This window comes from Tauraco erythrolophus, chromosome 4 (assembly GCF_009769465.1).
Source record: "Tauraco erythrolophus isolate bTauEry1 chromosome 4, bTauEry1.pri, whole genome shotgun sequence".
Taxonomy (NCBI): Eukaryota; Metazoa; Chordata; class Aves; order Musophagiformes; family Musophagidae; genus Tauraco; species Tauraco erythrolophus.
Window position 1 is genome coordinate 59,161,536 of NC_141468.1, and position 12,533 is coordinate 59,174,068.

At 36.9% G+C, this 12,533-nt stretch overlaps 1 protein-coding gene across 10 annotated transcripts in view; it reads right to left on the reverse strand.

Moving 5' to 3' along the window:
- The window catches only part of TNRC6B (trinucleotide repeat containing adaptor 6B), a 115,964-nt gene that overhangs the window by 62,304 nt on the left and 41,127 nt on the right, over positions 1 to 12,533 (reverse strand). The window contains exon 1 of one of the 10 annotated variants that reach the window (XM_086611050.1): positions 10,828 to 10,874. The exons of the other annotated variants lie outside the window; for them this stretch is intronic. Within the exon in view, the coding sequence (XP_086467176.1) occupies positions 10,828 to 10,859 (32 nt within the window). The 5' untranslated portion in view covers positions 10,860 to 10,874. Of the gene's footprint in view, positions 1 to 10,827; positions 10,875 to 12,533 lie in introns of those variants that run through there. 10 annotated transcript variants of the gene reach the window in all.

Genomic DNA, 12,533 nt, shown 5'->3' on the forward strand with positions numbered 1-12,533 from the left:
AGACAGGTATGATGCGATATTCTTTGGTACTTTTACAAAATTAGCAAGTAATACCAAGCTGAGGCACAATTTAAATATGAATTCAGATACCACAAACAAAAGTAAGCTACTAATTCACATTCAATCATGTACTCCAGTAATTAAGGAAACAAAACATCAATTTCTTTTAAGAACTCAATATCCATTCCCAAAAGAAATAACCCTTATGAGTCCAAAATGAACCTTTTCAGCAAACTATACTGTAGTCATCACAATCAAGTACCTCAGTCATCTCACAACATAACATGTCCACACTTGATCCGCTACAAACATTACTCCTTTACCATTATTTACTCTTTCCAATGACCATAACTACCATGAGACACCAATCTGTAACACTCATAATGCTAGGGTGAATGCCAACCATGCTAAAACATATTGAAGTTTATTTGCTTTTGTGCTGTCACATTCGCAGACTTTAAGGAGTGAGATTATTTTTTTTCAATTCCTGTTAACCAACCAAAAAGAACCCATAGGTGACAAGCTCTGAACTCCTGCAAAAACTTCCTTTTAAATTCAGTTTGAGAATTTGATATTAATGCCTGCTAAAAACACTTTTGTTTTGGAGAAAGAATACTGTTTTCTACATAACACAAAACAAATCAAGTTGCACCAAAAACATCTGCAGATTCACTTCACAGTGAATGCTGTGTTAGAAAAGGGGACTTTGTTGCTACAACATTGATAAAGAAATTAAATCAAAAAATGTATAACTCATATTTCAGCCCAGCAGCTTCTTGGAGTTTTGTTAGTTTTGGGTGGTTGTTTGTTTTTTTTTTTTTTGTTGGTTGGATTTTGTTTGTTTGTTTTTTAAAAAAACAAACAGCTGAAGGACAAGTTTTACTTCCCACCAAAATAATAAGATTCAGGGAAGGCTGAGAAAGAGGTGGTTGAATGAAAAAACAGGTTTTTGTTTTGTGTTTTAAATTACAAAGTATGCTTTTCTTCTGACTACGGAATGAATGCTCAGATCTAGGTTGGTTGGTTTCTTGCTGTTGCTGGTGTTGTGAGGTTTTTTTGCCTACCCTTTTAAAAGGACATAATCTGGCAGTACAAACTTATTCTCTAGGCAATGAAAGTGTGTATCACTATAATTTTATCTCAATTTCTCTTCCAGCACAAAACCAGGGAACAATTCAGTATTATATTTGATATACGACTTTCATCACATGAAGCAATTTTTCTTCCCTCTTACATGGGACAACAGCTAGCTAACATAGTTTATGTTATCATTCAGGCATTATGTCTTCAATGAAGGACCAATGAGGTTTAAAAGCTAGGCTTCAATAAATGGTGTTCCACCCCTCATTCCCAGTCTTTAAATTTAAAAGCCCAAAAGTTGCTGAGTTTTCCCGGGCTAAACTAGTCACCCAACCTTCAACAAAAAGGTCTTGAAGATCCTAATCAACTCATTGCCTCTTAGAAGTCTGACCCAGCTCAAGATCACATACTGCCAAGATGTATCCAAATGTACTTGGAACCAAAGAGAAAGCAACTTTTTAGTCTGCAGCCACAGAAGCTTTATCTGAACAGCAGTAGCACTGTATGCTCTGCAGCCAGAGAGGCCTACTACAGATGCAACCATTAAGCAAGTAATTTGCCAAGTCTGGAAAAGCACAGATATGTGACCCTTTTGTTACAACACAGTATTTTCAAATTTATGCTTTGGTTCTAATGATCAGTCAAAAAAATTTTTCAGTGCACTTAGCCAGTTCTCAATAGAGTTTTATCATATACACAAAGCTCCTGATCCCTAGCTTTTATCTAGTATTATGTAAAATGGATATCCCATGCAAAACATGTAACTGTGTTGCAGCATATTCTCACACTTTGAAGAGACACTCCAGAAGTCATGTAGGACCACAGGTATACAAAGAAAGGAATTAAAACTATACTGTTACAGATCATGGTTGTACTTAAGGTAATCAAGATTCCACTGTAGACAAGATTCCACTGTAGATGGCAACAGTTAGGACTTCTTGTGCCAGTATTACAGAGATACAGTAAATACTATTTTATAAGGATACTGTTCAATACTTGTTGCTTACAGGGTAATTACAGGTGATGAAAAACTAAAGGCTGGTGAGACAGCAGTGCTAAATTTCAAGCCAGCTGTTTCACAACAAAAAAGCTTGATACATTTACACTTTAAGTGTATAATTAAAACAGACTGTCCTGTCACACATCAACTTTGGCATGTTGTTTGGCATATATGTTTTATATTATATATAAAAGATATACTTTTACAATACACAAACTAACACAAACTTCCTCCCTTCCTACTTTTGCATGAAGATTTAAACACTGATAAAAGTTACCTTGGTAAATTAAATCAAATCAGCTGTCCCCTTTAAGCAGCTTTTAGGATCAGATGCACATCATCATTCATGTGATGGGGCGATACTTGTTAAGATGTATACATGACACTAAAGTGAGCAATTTTGTTAACCAACCATGCATGCCCTCTTGTTCTGTGGCTTGCACCTGCTGTTAAGGCTGACAGGCAGGGATCAAGTCTCATTAAAGCCTCAATGAGGATGAGAGACCACAGACCCTCTAGAAACTAGGTAAATCACAAGTGCATTAAGTCCTCTCCTTGCTGCATTGCTACAGACATTCTGAAGGCCAAAAGATGACACTTACGGTCATAAAATACAAGTGAATAAATAAAAGGCATGTGTTTTACTATGGAATTAGATATGCTCTCAATCAATAAAAGTGAACTCTATTCTAGTGCATTTTGCTCAAAATAAAGAGATGTGCTAGACCAGATACCTACTTTTAAAGCAGCAAGATCTTAGAGGCATTGAAAAACGACTGTTTGACTCTTAGGGAACCTTTGCATGTGTTAAGCACACAGATTCTTTGCAGAGCCTGGTACTAAAGTGTTCATTTGCCAGACGCGTGCTTCTCACCCTTCTTACTGCAACCACCTGGCCATCTCTTTCATTAGTCATTTTCCATTCAAAAGTGAGATCGATAAATTATTATTCAAAACATCACTATTCAATACTTATGTCATGACTCATGCGACTAATTAAGATGTAGGCTGAAATTATTCATTGGCACACAGAATGAAAACTAGAGAATTGTAAAGAAACTGTGCGCGGAAAACAGGAAAAACAAAAACACCACCACAGTACAAGTGCAAGACATAACTTGTTTTGAACTACAAGAAACTAATAATCCTTTCTCATGAAGTTACTTAAGCAGCCAAAAAATTCAAAGCCTCTCCAAACTTGTCTCCTCATATAATCATTTGAGGTCATAAAGATCATTTTGATCTGGCATTCCAAGAAAATTATTACTTAAGATCTCAAAATGGCAGAAAGAACCGAATACTCTCACCAAGGCATGTAGCATCTACAAACATTATCTTGAACATTATTTTTGCCTACCTGCAATTGTGAATTCTTCATTCATATGGAATGCTGACCACTGTTCTCAATTAACAGTATCACACCAGCATTCTCTGGAACCCAGTGGTTTGCTATTTGCCCAAGATACTGTCAAACACAGCAGCGGGAAAACACAGACAGTCAACACATAATAGTAAGTAGAAGATGCATTGCTATACACTTCCCTAAATTTCAAAGACTTAAAATTGCTGCTGTGTTTTTGAAGAATAATTAATTGCGGAATACGTGATTTGACGTCAGCTATGCACCCTTCTTCCCTCATGAAGAACAAATTCTTAAACAATAATTCCAAAGGCCAACATTAAATTTCTAAGCATATTATATCACAGGTCTATGCTTTATGACATGACTGAATATGTGTCAAGGAAAATTCCCTCTGTTTTAGGAATCTCCTAGGAAAACATGTACAACGTTCTTCAGAAAGCAAATAAAAATCAGTTTCCACGTATAGCAGAGAAAAAACCTCACCCTCTTTTTTTCATATCTACAAGCACATGTCTACATTTCATGTCATGTATTGGCACATAATGCTTATTCAGAACAGTAAAAGCACCTCACTATTTGAAAGTTTGCGACATCTCAAACTCTAATTTCTAGCTTCTCCTCCTGTTTTTAATTACTTCCTTCCATTAACTGATGTGACAGAGAAAACCAAGAATTTCTACGCAAATATCTCAATACTACTTTTTGTTTGTATGGTGGGGTTCTTGTTGTGGTTTTGGTTTGGTTTTTTTTGGTTGTGTTTTTTTTTTTTAAGACATGGGGTGGTATCATTTGGTTTTTAATATTTTTAACTTCGTTTTTGGCAAGCTATGTTTGGAAAGGTAGAGACAGTTGTCAGTTCTTCGTAGGAAGCATTATCAGGAATAATATTAGAAGTTCAGTCAAGAGCTTTGTAAGGTCACTGAAAACTGCAACTGCCTAACGATAAACACATTTAAAATGAGACCACACTGAGGATAAATTAGGTTAATGCATGGTTAACACTAGAAATACTAGCTTATTTGTATGTTTTTGATAAAAATAAGAACCAAAGCAGAAAGTTACTAGAACCTATGGAACAAAACCATCACTAGTAGTGGACACTGAATTACAATAAAGTACCATCAACCCTAAATCACACTGATTTAAATGAGAAAACACAAGCCTTCACTAAACACAGTAGTGCATTTTACCTGTAATCTGTGCAGATGACCCGAGACATCCATACAGTGGTAACTTCAAAAACGTAGAAACGTCTTTTCTTTTTTCCAAAATGAATGTAAAGGCATAGAGAACAGCATTCTGCAGGCCATACAATATTGGTTTAACAGCCTATTTAAAATTAACTAGTTACAATAGTTAAGAGGTAGAAACAAAAGAAGCTCTAGAAAATAGCCCATTCATAGGCAGTGATGATTGCCACGTCTCACATTTAATAATCTGATAAACTGTTTTTCATTTCATAGATTTCACAGATTTCTAGGTTGGAAAAGACCTTAGAGATCATCCAGTCCAACCGTCCCTAATCCCCCATTAAACCATATCCCTAAGTAGTTCATCCACCCTTTTCTTAAACACATTCAGGGATGGGGACTCAACCACCTCCCTGGGCAGCCTATTCCAGTGGCTGACAACCCTTTCAGAGAAGAAATACTTCCTAACATCCAACCTGTACCTCCCCTGACTAAGCTTACACCCATTTCCTCTTGTTCTGTCACCCATCACTAATGTAAAGAGCCCTTCCCCTACCTCCCCACCATCCCTTCTCAAGTATTTGTAGGCTGTAATCAGGTCTCCCCTCAGTCTCCTCTTCTCTAGGCTAAACAGCCCCAACTCCCTCAGCCGCTCCCCACAAGTTTTATTTTCCAGCCCCTTGACCAGTTTAGTCACCCTTCTTTGGACCCGCTCCAGGAGCTCAATATCTCTCTTAAAGCGAGGGACCCAAAACTGGACACAATATTCCAGGTGCAGCCTCACCAGTGCCGAGTACAGGGGCAGGATCACTTCCCTATTCCTGTTGGTCACACTATTCTTGATACACGCCAGTATCCCATTGGCCTTTTTGGCCACCTGGGCACACTGCTGGCTCATATCAAGCCGGTAGCCAACCAACACCCCCAGGTCCTTCTCCGCCAGGCAGCTCTCCAGCCACTCTTCCCCGAGCCTATAGCGATGCTTGGGGTTTTTATACCCCAAGTGAAGGACTCTGCACTTGGCCTTATTAAAGCTCATGCCATTGGCCTCAGCCCAACGATCCAGTCTGTTCAAATCCCTCTGAAGGGCCTCCCTACCTTCAAGCGGATCGACACAGCCTCCCAGCTTGGTGTCGTCAGCAAATTTACTGAGGGTACATTCGATCCCCTCATCCAGGTCATTGATAAAGATTAACGTTAAACAGAACTGGACCCAGCACTGAGCCCTGGGAAACCCCACTGGTGACTGACCTCCAGTCAGATTTAGTCCCATTTACCACCACTCTTCGGGCCCGGCCATCAAATTTTAATTAATCCATTTTTATAATTCTGATACTGTGCACCATTCCCTAGCTGCATTTAAAAAAAAAAAAGTAACTTTATTTCATGCCTTCTGGAAACAAAGCATAGATTAAACCACCTAGTCTAGACATGAAATTACTAATTGCTACGTAAACAATCATTTCCTTATTTCTTCAGCAAAGACATTAGAAAGTTTAAGTGAAAAGCGTTCGCTGTATCCTCAGGCATTTGTGTAAACTAAGGATAGTCGCCCACCAAGGAAAGAATTTCTTTCAACTATGCTGCTATTTCTGTGGAATTGATGTCTGCCCAATCTCAGCAGTCACTCATCTGAGAGCTTTTCCTATTTGTACTGAGTGCAGGAGACAAGATTTTTGAAACCTTGATTGAGGGTTATCATTCCTTGTCTCTTTCCAGGAATGGTAATTTACAGCTTAAGTGATGAATTCTACTTGCTGCTTATGTCATTCACAGATGCAGTACTAGATCAATTTCTAACTGCAATCTCACTTAATATTTCTTGCTTTTTAATAGAGTGGCTCAAGAAAACTTAGAAAATTTTAAAAATAGTAAATAAAATATCTAAAGATCAGATACATGTCTCACTTGAAAAATCTACTCAAGATCGAGTCCATTCATACTCAAAAAGACAGAAATATTTTTAAATTAACTATATATTACTGTCAAAGAAGAATTGTCTCTGGTAAACTAAGTCAGCTCTGTAATATACGTATTCCAGAAAGCTTAGATTCCTTCACAACATGGACATTCACACCAGAAAGTTGCTTCAACATATCTGCTATGGAAGAGTGAAATAAATTGTAAAGCAAGAGGTAATCCAGAAAAGAATCTAAAAGGAGGAAACCACTCAACTGCCACCTAAGAGGTTACAAAACAGCATCACCACAATGGTACACTGAAAACAAAAATGAAAACTCAGAAAGGAAAAAACTGAGGTGAAAACGATAGTGATGTAAAGTGAAATTTGCCATTTATGTCCCTTCTAAAGTTCTAAGACTAAGCTGATTTGTCGTGTTAAATTCTCAACCCAAGTTTGCTACTTTCAGGTAATTTTTGCCTTGTTGCATTATGTAAGATTAATAGCTTACTTTTAATGAAAACAACACATTTCTCATGTTCAGCAATGATGTCATAAAACACAAAAAAACCCACACAAACCTGACAGATTATAATAAGAGTAACAGATTTTTTTTTTTACTTCTAAGTGGTCAAAAATATGCACTTTTTCAACACCAGTCCTAACAGAGAAAATAGACACATCAAGACCATTTAAAGCATTCGGCATATAGATTCACACTAAGTTCTGCATGTTTCCAGAGATAAAAATAATTTTTCCCACTGCTGACAGTGGATCTGAAGACTCCTCCTACCTTTAATTAACACCTACCTCTTCCTATTTACCACCAATGAATTTTGTAAAAGTGTGGAACAGAGCAGTTTAATTTTTTAGACACTATGCAAAAATAGGGTATAATATATGCCAGAAACGCAAGATATTCACTGTTCCACAAAAAACTGCACTTCTAATCTATTCAGTTAAACCTCTCTATCCTCTTTAAGGAAGGTAGCTCTGCACAAAGACAGGTCACCTCTCCACTGCTATAAAAAGTTGAAGGTTAAAATGCATAAGCTGATGTGCGAGACTATTTCCTGCTGAAAGAAAAGCCCTTTAAACACTAGAACCTCAAATCTAATTTGTCAGCTTATTGATGCTTCCGTGCACAGCCAGTGAAAAGCATCTATCTTTCTACGAGGCCTCTGCACTGAAAAAGTGGTCAACGCTACCTAGCGAAAACATTAGCATGACCTTATGGCAAAAAGTGATACAGAATTCAATCACATAAGCATTTAGAATTCAAAATTTCAGGTGAAGGACCAGACCTTTAGCTTTCATCAAATCCATCCTCTAACGCTGGAAGTGCCAGCCAGACTTATGGTACTCAGTTAAGTGTAATTTGTATGTGGATGACTTAAATGGGGAAGTGAACCAAGTAAGAGTCACCAACTTTTTCTTATGCTCTTTCTAAAAGCATATGAAAAAACCATACATGCCACAACAATGTCAATCTCCCTAGTGGTGCAAGCTTGTGCAACAAACCTGACAGACATCCGGTCGGTTTAAACATCATCTGAGGCCACAGCTAAAGGGAACCAGGACTTATAAACACTCAAACAGCTGAAACCGAAAGGGAAATGCAGAAAGCATTTTCTGTCTGGCTCAGTTAGCAGGGTTCATAAAAAAGGAGAGTGAGTTAAAAAGTAGACCAATGTAATGCTCAAAATTCTTCTGATTTTCAGTAACTATCAATGAAGTTTTAGATGCAGCCTCAAAGTGCACACCACCACTCAGTAACAATTCTTTCTGAATAGTGAGATAGTGTCACACTGCACACACCAGGAGATACGGGGGGGGGGGGGGGGGGTGGTGTGTGGAACTGTTGCAGATGGAGGGAGAAGACAAAGGAGGGCTCAAGTGCTTTAACCCCTCAGAAGTGAAATATTTTATAAGCTTTCAATATTTGGATTTATTTTTGGAACTATTTAACATTGTTGTTTTTCTCAACAGACAAAATGAAAATTACTTCCTGGCAAAACACTGAGGTGTTTTTTGTTTGGTTGGTTTGTGTTTTTTTAGTGTTTTCTTTAGCTACCTTCCATGTTAGTAATTTTGGAAAATATCCTTACTATACACTTGCATAGGGCCTCAGTTAGCAAGAAATGGCACACAAATAAAGAAAACATACCTGAGGGAAAAAACCCAAACCCTACTTTGCTGCTAGGGCTTAGAACTAATGACATTTTGCCTGGAAAAGAAAGTCTCTTTTACAGTGAAAACGGATTTACTAATCCCTGCCAAGATTTTTAACAGTACAGAAAAATAACCCGCAATGGTGATGTTTATTCTATAATAATATTTTAGATCAAAACCTCCTCCCTATAAGAAACTCCTAAAATAATCAAAACTATCCATACTTTCAATAAAAGCTACTCAAAGCTGAGATTTTACTACAGGAAGGAAGAAAATACTAGTCAGCGAATTTACAGCAGGTTTTCTCTTCTTTCATACTACACTGAAGGGTAGCAATGTTTAAAGCCTCATTAAAACCCCACAAGTGTTAAATATAGAATGTGAATTTCAGTTTAATAAACAGTTACTTCAGGAAGATTGCCTTTGAACTAGGCTTTCACTTCTATTTTAAAATATCAAAGAAAATCATGTAACTTTTCAGGGATTTTTTCCCCCTCCATAATGTTAATATTTCTCAAGGTAGTATGCAGAGCAGCTTTTAAACCCTGAATTCCTCTACCCTCAGCAAAAGCCCTTAGACTGACCTCAAGACACTGCACTACAATTTGTTACGATTTATGATCCAGCTACATTAACCATACTCTTGGTAAGTGGAAATCCACAACCGCTGAATGCAGGCTGTAACACAGAACAGAACTTTTAGCATTTGAAATTTTGAGAAAGGTGAAATACACAATTCCATCTTCTTACCCACATTATAATTTTTGTTAAATCAGCTTTGTTCCCATAAAGAAGAAAGAAAGCATCATTCTATTCACAATTCAATACAGCTGTGTATGACTGGCTTCAGCTCCAGGCCACAAGCCAGGAACTTCTGAGTTCAAGTATGGCTCTGCCACGGACTTTCTGTGTGGCCTTCAGCTCAAGCTCAAACGATTACAAAAACTAATACTTCAGAATACTACTTTAACAATAGAAAAATGACCTAGGAACATCAAGGTGAAAAAGGATTTCAGCTAAACCAAGTTACTTAGCACTAACGGAAACATGTAAAAGATAAATTTTTCTTAAGAAAAAGATCAAGGGAAGTCACATAAACTTAAGCTGAACATATACTTGCAAGTCTATTGTAGAAGAGTTTCACTTCACATTATCTAGACTGAAGCAGAATGTAATGGAGACTGACACTAGCTAACCTCAGCTTGTCCTGAACTCCAATGATCCCATCATGCAAATACAGCTCATCACCTTTAAAACAGTATATGCTGCTTTTAAATCCACTCTTAGGGAAAAACCTTGTCCCCAAAACTTTATCAAGACAGTCTGACTTTCCAAAACTTAACCTGTTTCGTTATTCGCAGCCTAACCACAGAGAGCTAGCTTAAAGAACTAAGCAACTGTAGCTTTACAGTACGCTAAGCTGCCGGTGTAAATCCTAGACTCTCAAAATTTAGCCTCCAGCTGCTTTTACCTTTTTCATTTTGTTTTACCTAAAATCTGTGAACAACACACTTCTTACAGTTTTTCTGTATCAGGACATAGAATTTATTTGTAGAAAGTGGTAAATGTAAAGCAAAACTGTCTCCAAATTAACAACACAGCAGAGTAAATTAATTCAGAATACTGTGTTATTTTGTGATAAAAACAGTCACTCAAGGACTTCATCAGAAACAGCCGTTCCAGAATAGCTACCATGCAAACACGAGGCGGTTAAATGCAAATTCAGATAGCTTTCACACAAGGAGGACTAAACTGGTTCAAACTGCTGAAAAATTACCTACATGCAAGGATTCTCCCATCCCAGGTCACTTACTAAAACTTAATTACCACTGTCATTCAGTGGTTTTCAAAACATATTTGCTGATTGCACCCTAGAAAGTTAGAGAAGTATCATCACTAGTACATCTAAACAACTTAATAAGATTAAATCTTTACCCAGTGAGATTTTGTTTCTAGCTTCCTGCATCAAACTACCACCAGTGTGTTTCCATCAGATGAAATAGTCATGAATGTTACAGCAACGCGAGTATATTGGTTAGCAAGCATTCCTGCCAGGCTAATCTAGATGTGCTCTGAATAAGATTACAAGACACAGGTAAAGACAAAATAAAACAAAAATAACCCTAATGCCTTGTCCACTTTCTCTTGCAGCATTGTGCGGTCTGGTTGAGATGTATCAAGCAGATAATCTGAACACTGTCTGCAAAGGAAAAAAAATTTGACTCTGTAACACAAGGCTTAAAATTTCCATTAATATTGCTATATCTGACTTCTGTAGCATCAGCTGGAGCAGCCTTTTACAGAGAAAAAGCTTTGGGGGTTTTATTTCAGGTTAACCAAGTATTTTTACAGGTAATTTGAACCTAGTCAACATTTAAATTCCAACCAGTGCACATGAACTTGTAATCACAGCCACAAAGAAGAACAGAGCTAGATATAGAATGACATATGCATAACCTAAATAGGATATCCTCTATTTCCATGCACTCTTTTTTTTAACCAGCTTTAAATTTTTTTACTTTTTTTTTAAAGATTTTTTTTTTTTTTAAGTCTTTACCATAGAAGCTTCCTTGAATAAAACAGTGGGGTAATAACACTAATAGTACCCAAGTAAAGCCTAATAGAATATCAAAGGTTTATTTATATAGTCCTGACTAGAAATAAAAGAAAACTTTTTTTTTTTTAAATTCACACAGAGATCAAGCTATCTAATTACTGGTTTCTGTTTTGCAGGACAACCAGGTTTTCATGCACATACGAATAAGCTACAAAAGGATGTTAGCTAAGCTGTGGTTCCTTCCACCCTCCCCTGTATATAGAAGGCATCCATTTTCATTTTTATTGTCCTCAAACTCTCTCCAGTAAAAGGCAAAATAGCCTGGAAAAAATCCAGCAAGAGTTACCAGATTAGAATTTCCAAGTATTAAAATACCAAAATTCACTTGTATGTTGTGATCAAATCATCCTCCTTATGAATTGTTCAGCAAAAGGCTGAGCATAAACATGCTGTATATTTAGCTGGCAAAGTGATGTATCAAAATATATCAGTCTCACTTTTGCTGATGAAGTTCTCAGTAGTAGTCACCCTTGTGCCAAAGAAAGCTGTTTAGTAGACAAGTATAACTAGAGTATCAACACAGAATTAGAACCATGTGTTTTAAATCAGACTCTGAATCTAGTATGATAGCTTAACTGAAATTATATACAATTAAAAATATAAATGCTAATACAGAAGCAGCAACAAGAACACGAATGCTGCTACATTACAACTCTAACATTAAGTTACAGTGTCTTCTACTACAAATGGTAAAATTTAAAGCAGGGGGGAAAAAGTGGAAGAAACACAGAAGACTTATTTTAAGGAAGGTTTAAGTGACACAGGACACTAAGAAGAGAACTGGATGGCTCAGGTATAACCAACTTCACAAATGTAGACTGAACCATGATGACAACACATCTGTGTAAATTTACCACCGAGCGCACATGTGCTCAACAATTGAGCTCAACTCTAATTAATGGTTAAGTAGCATTAACAGAAACATCTATTTAACCTTTCCTGTTTTCATATAGGTCAACTAGCCCCAAAAGTTCAAAATCTAAAAAGGCTACAGCATGTACATGCTTAAAAAAAAAAAATAGTAGATTCCAACAGTCTCACTGCAGCTGAAGTTTTGCATGTTCTCATGTATATGGTGGCTGGGCCCAACAGCCACTATGAAAGTATAGATGGACAGTAGCTTATGATTGTGCTGTTTAACAAATGCTGTGTTTAAAAAAGGAAAAAAAATACTAAGAATACTAGAAGTAATTTTCCATTGTTTTATTTTT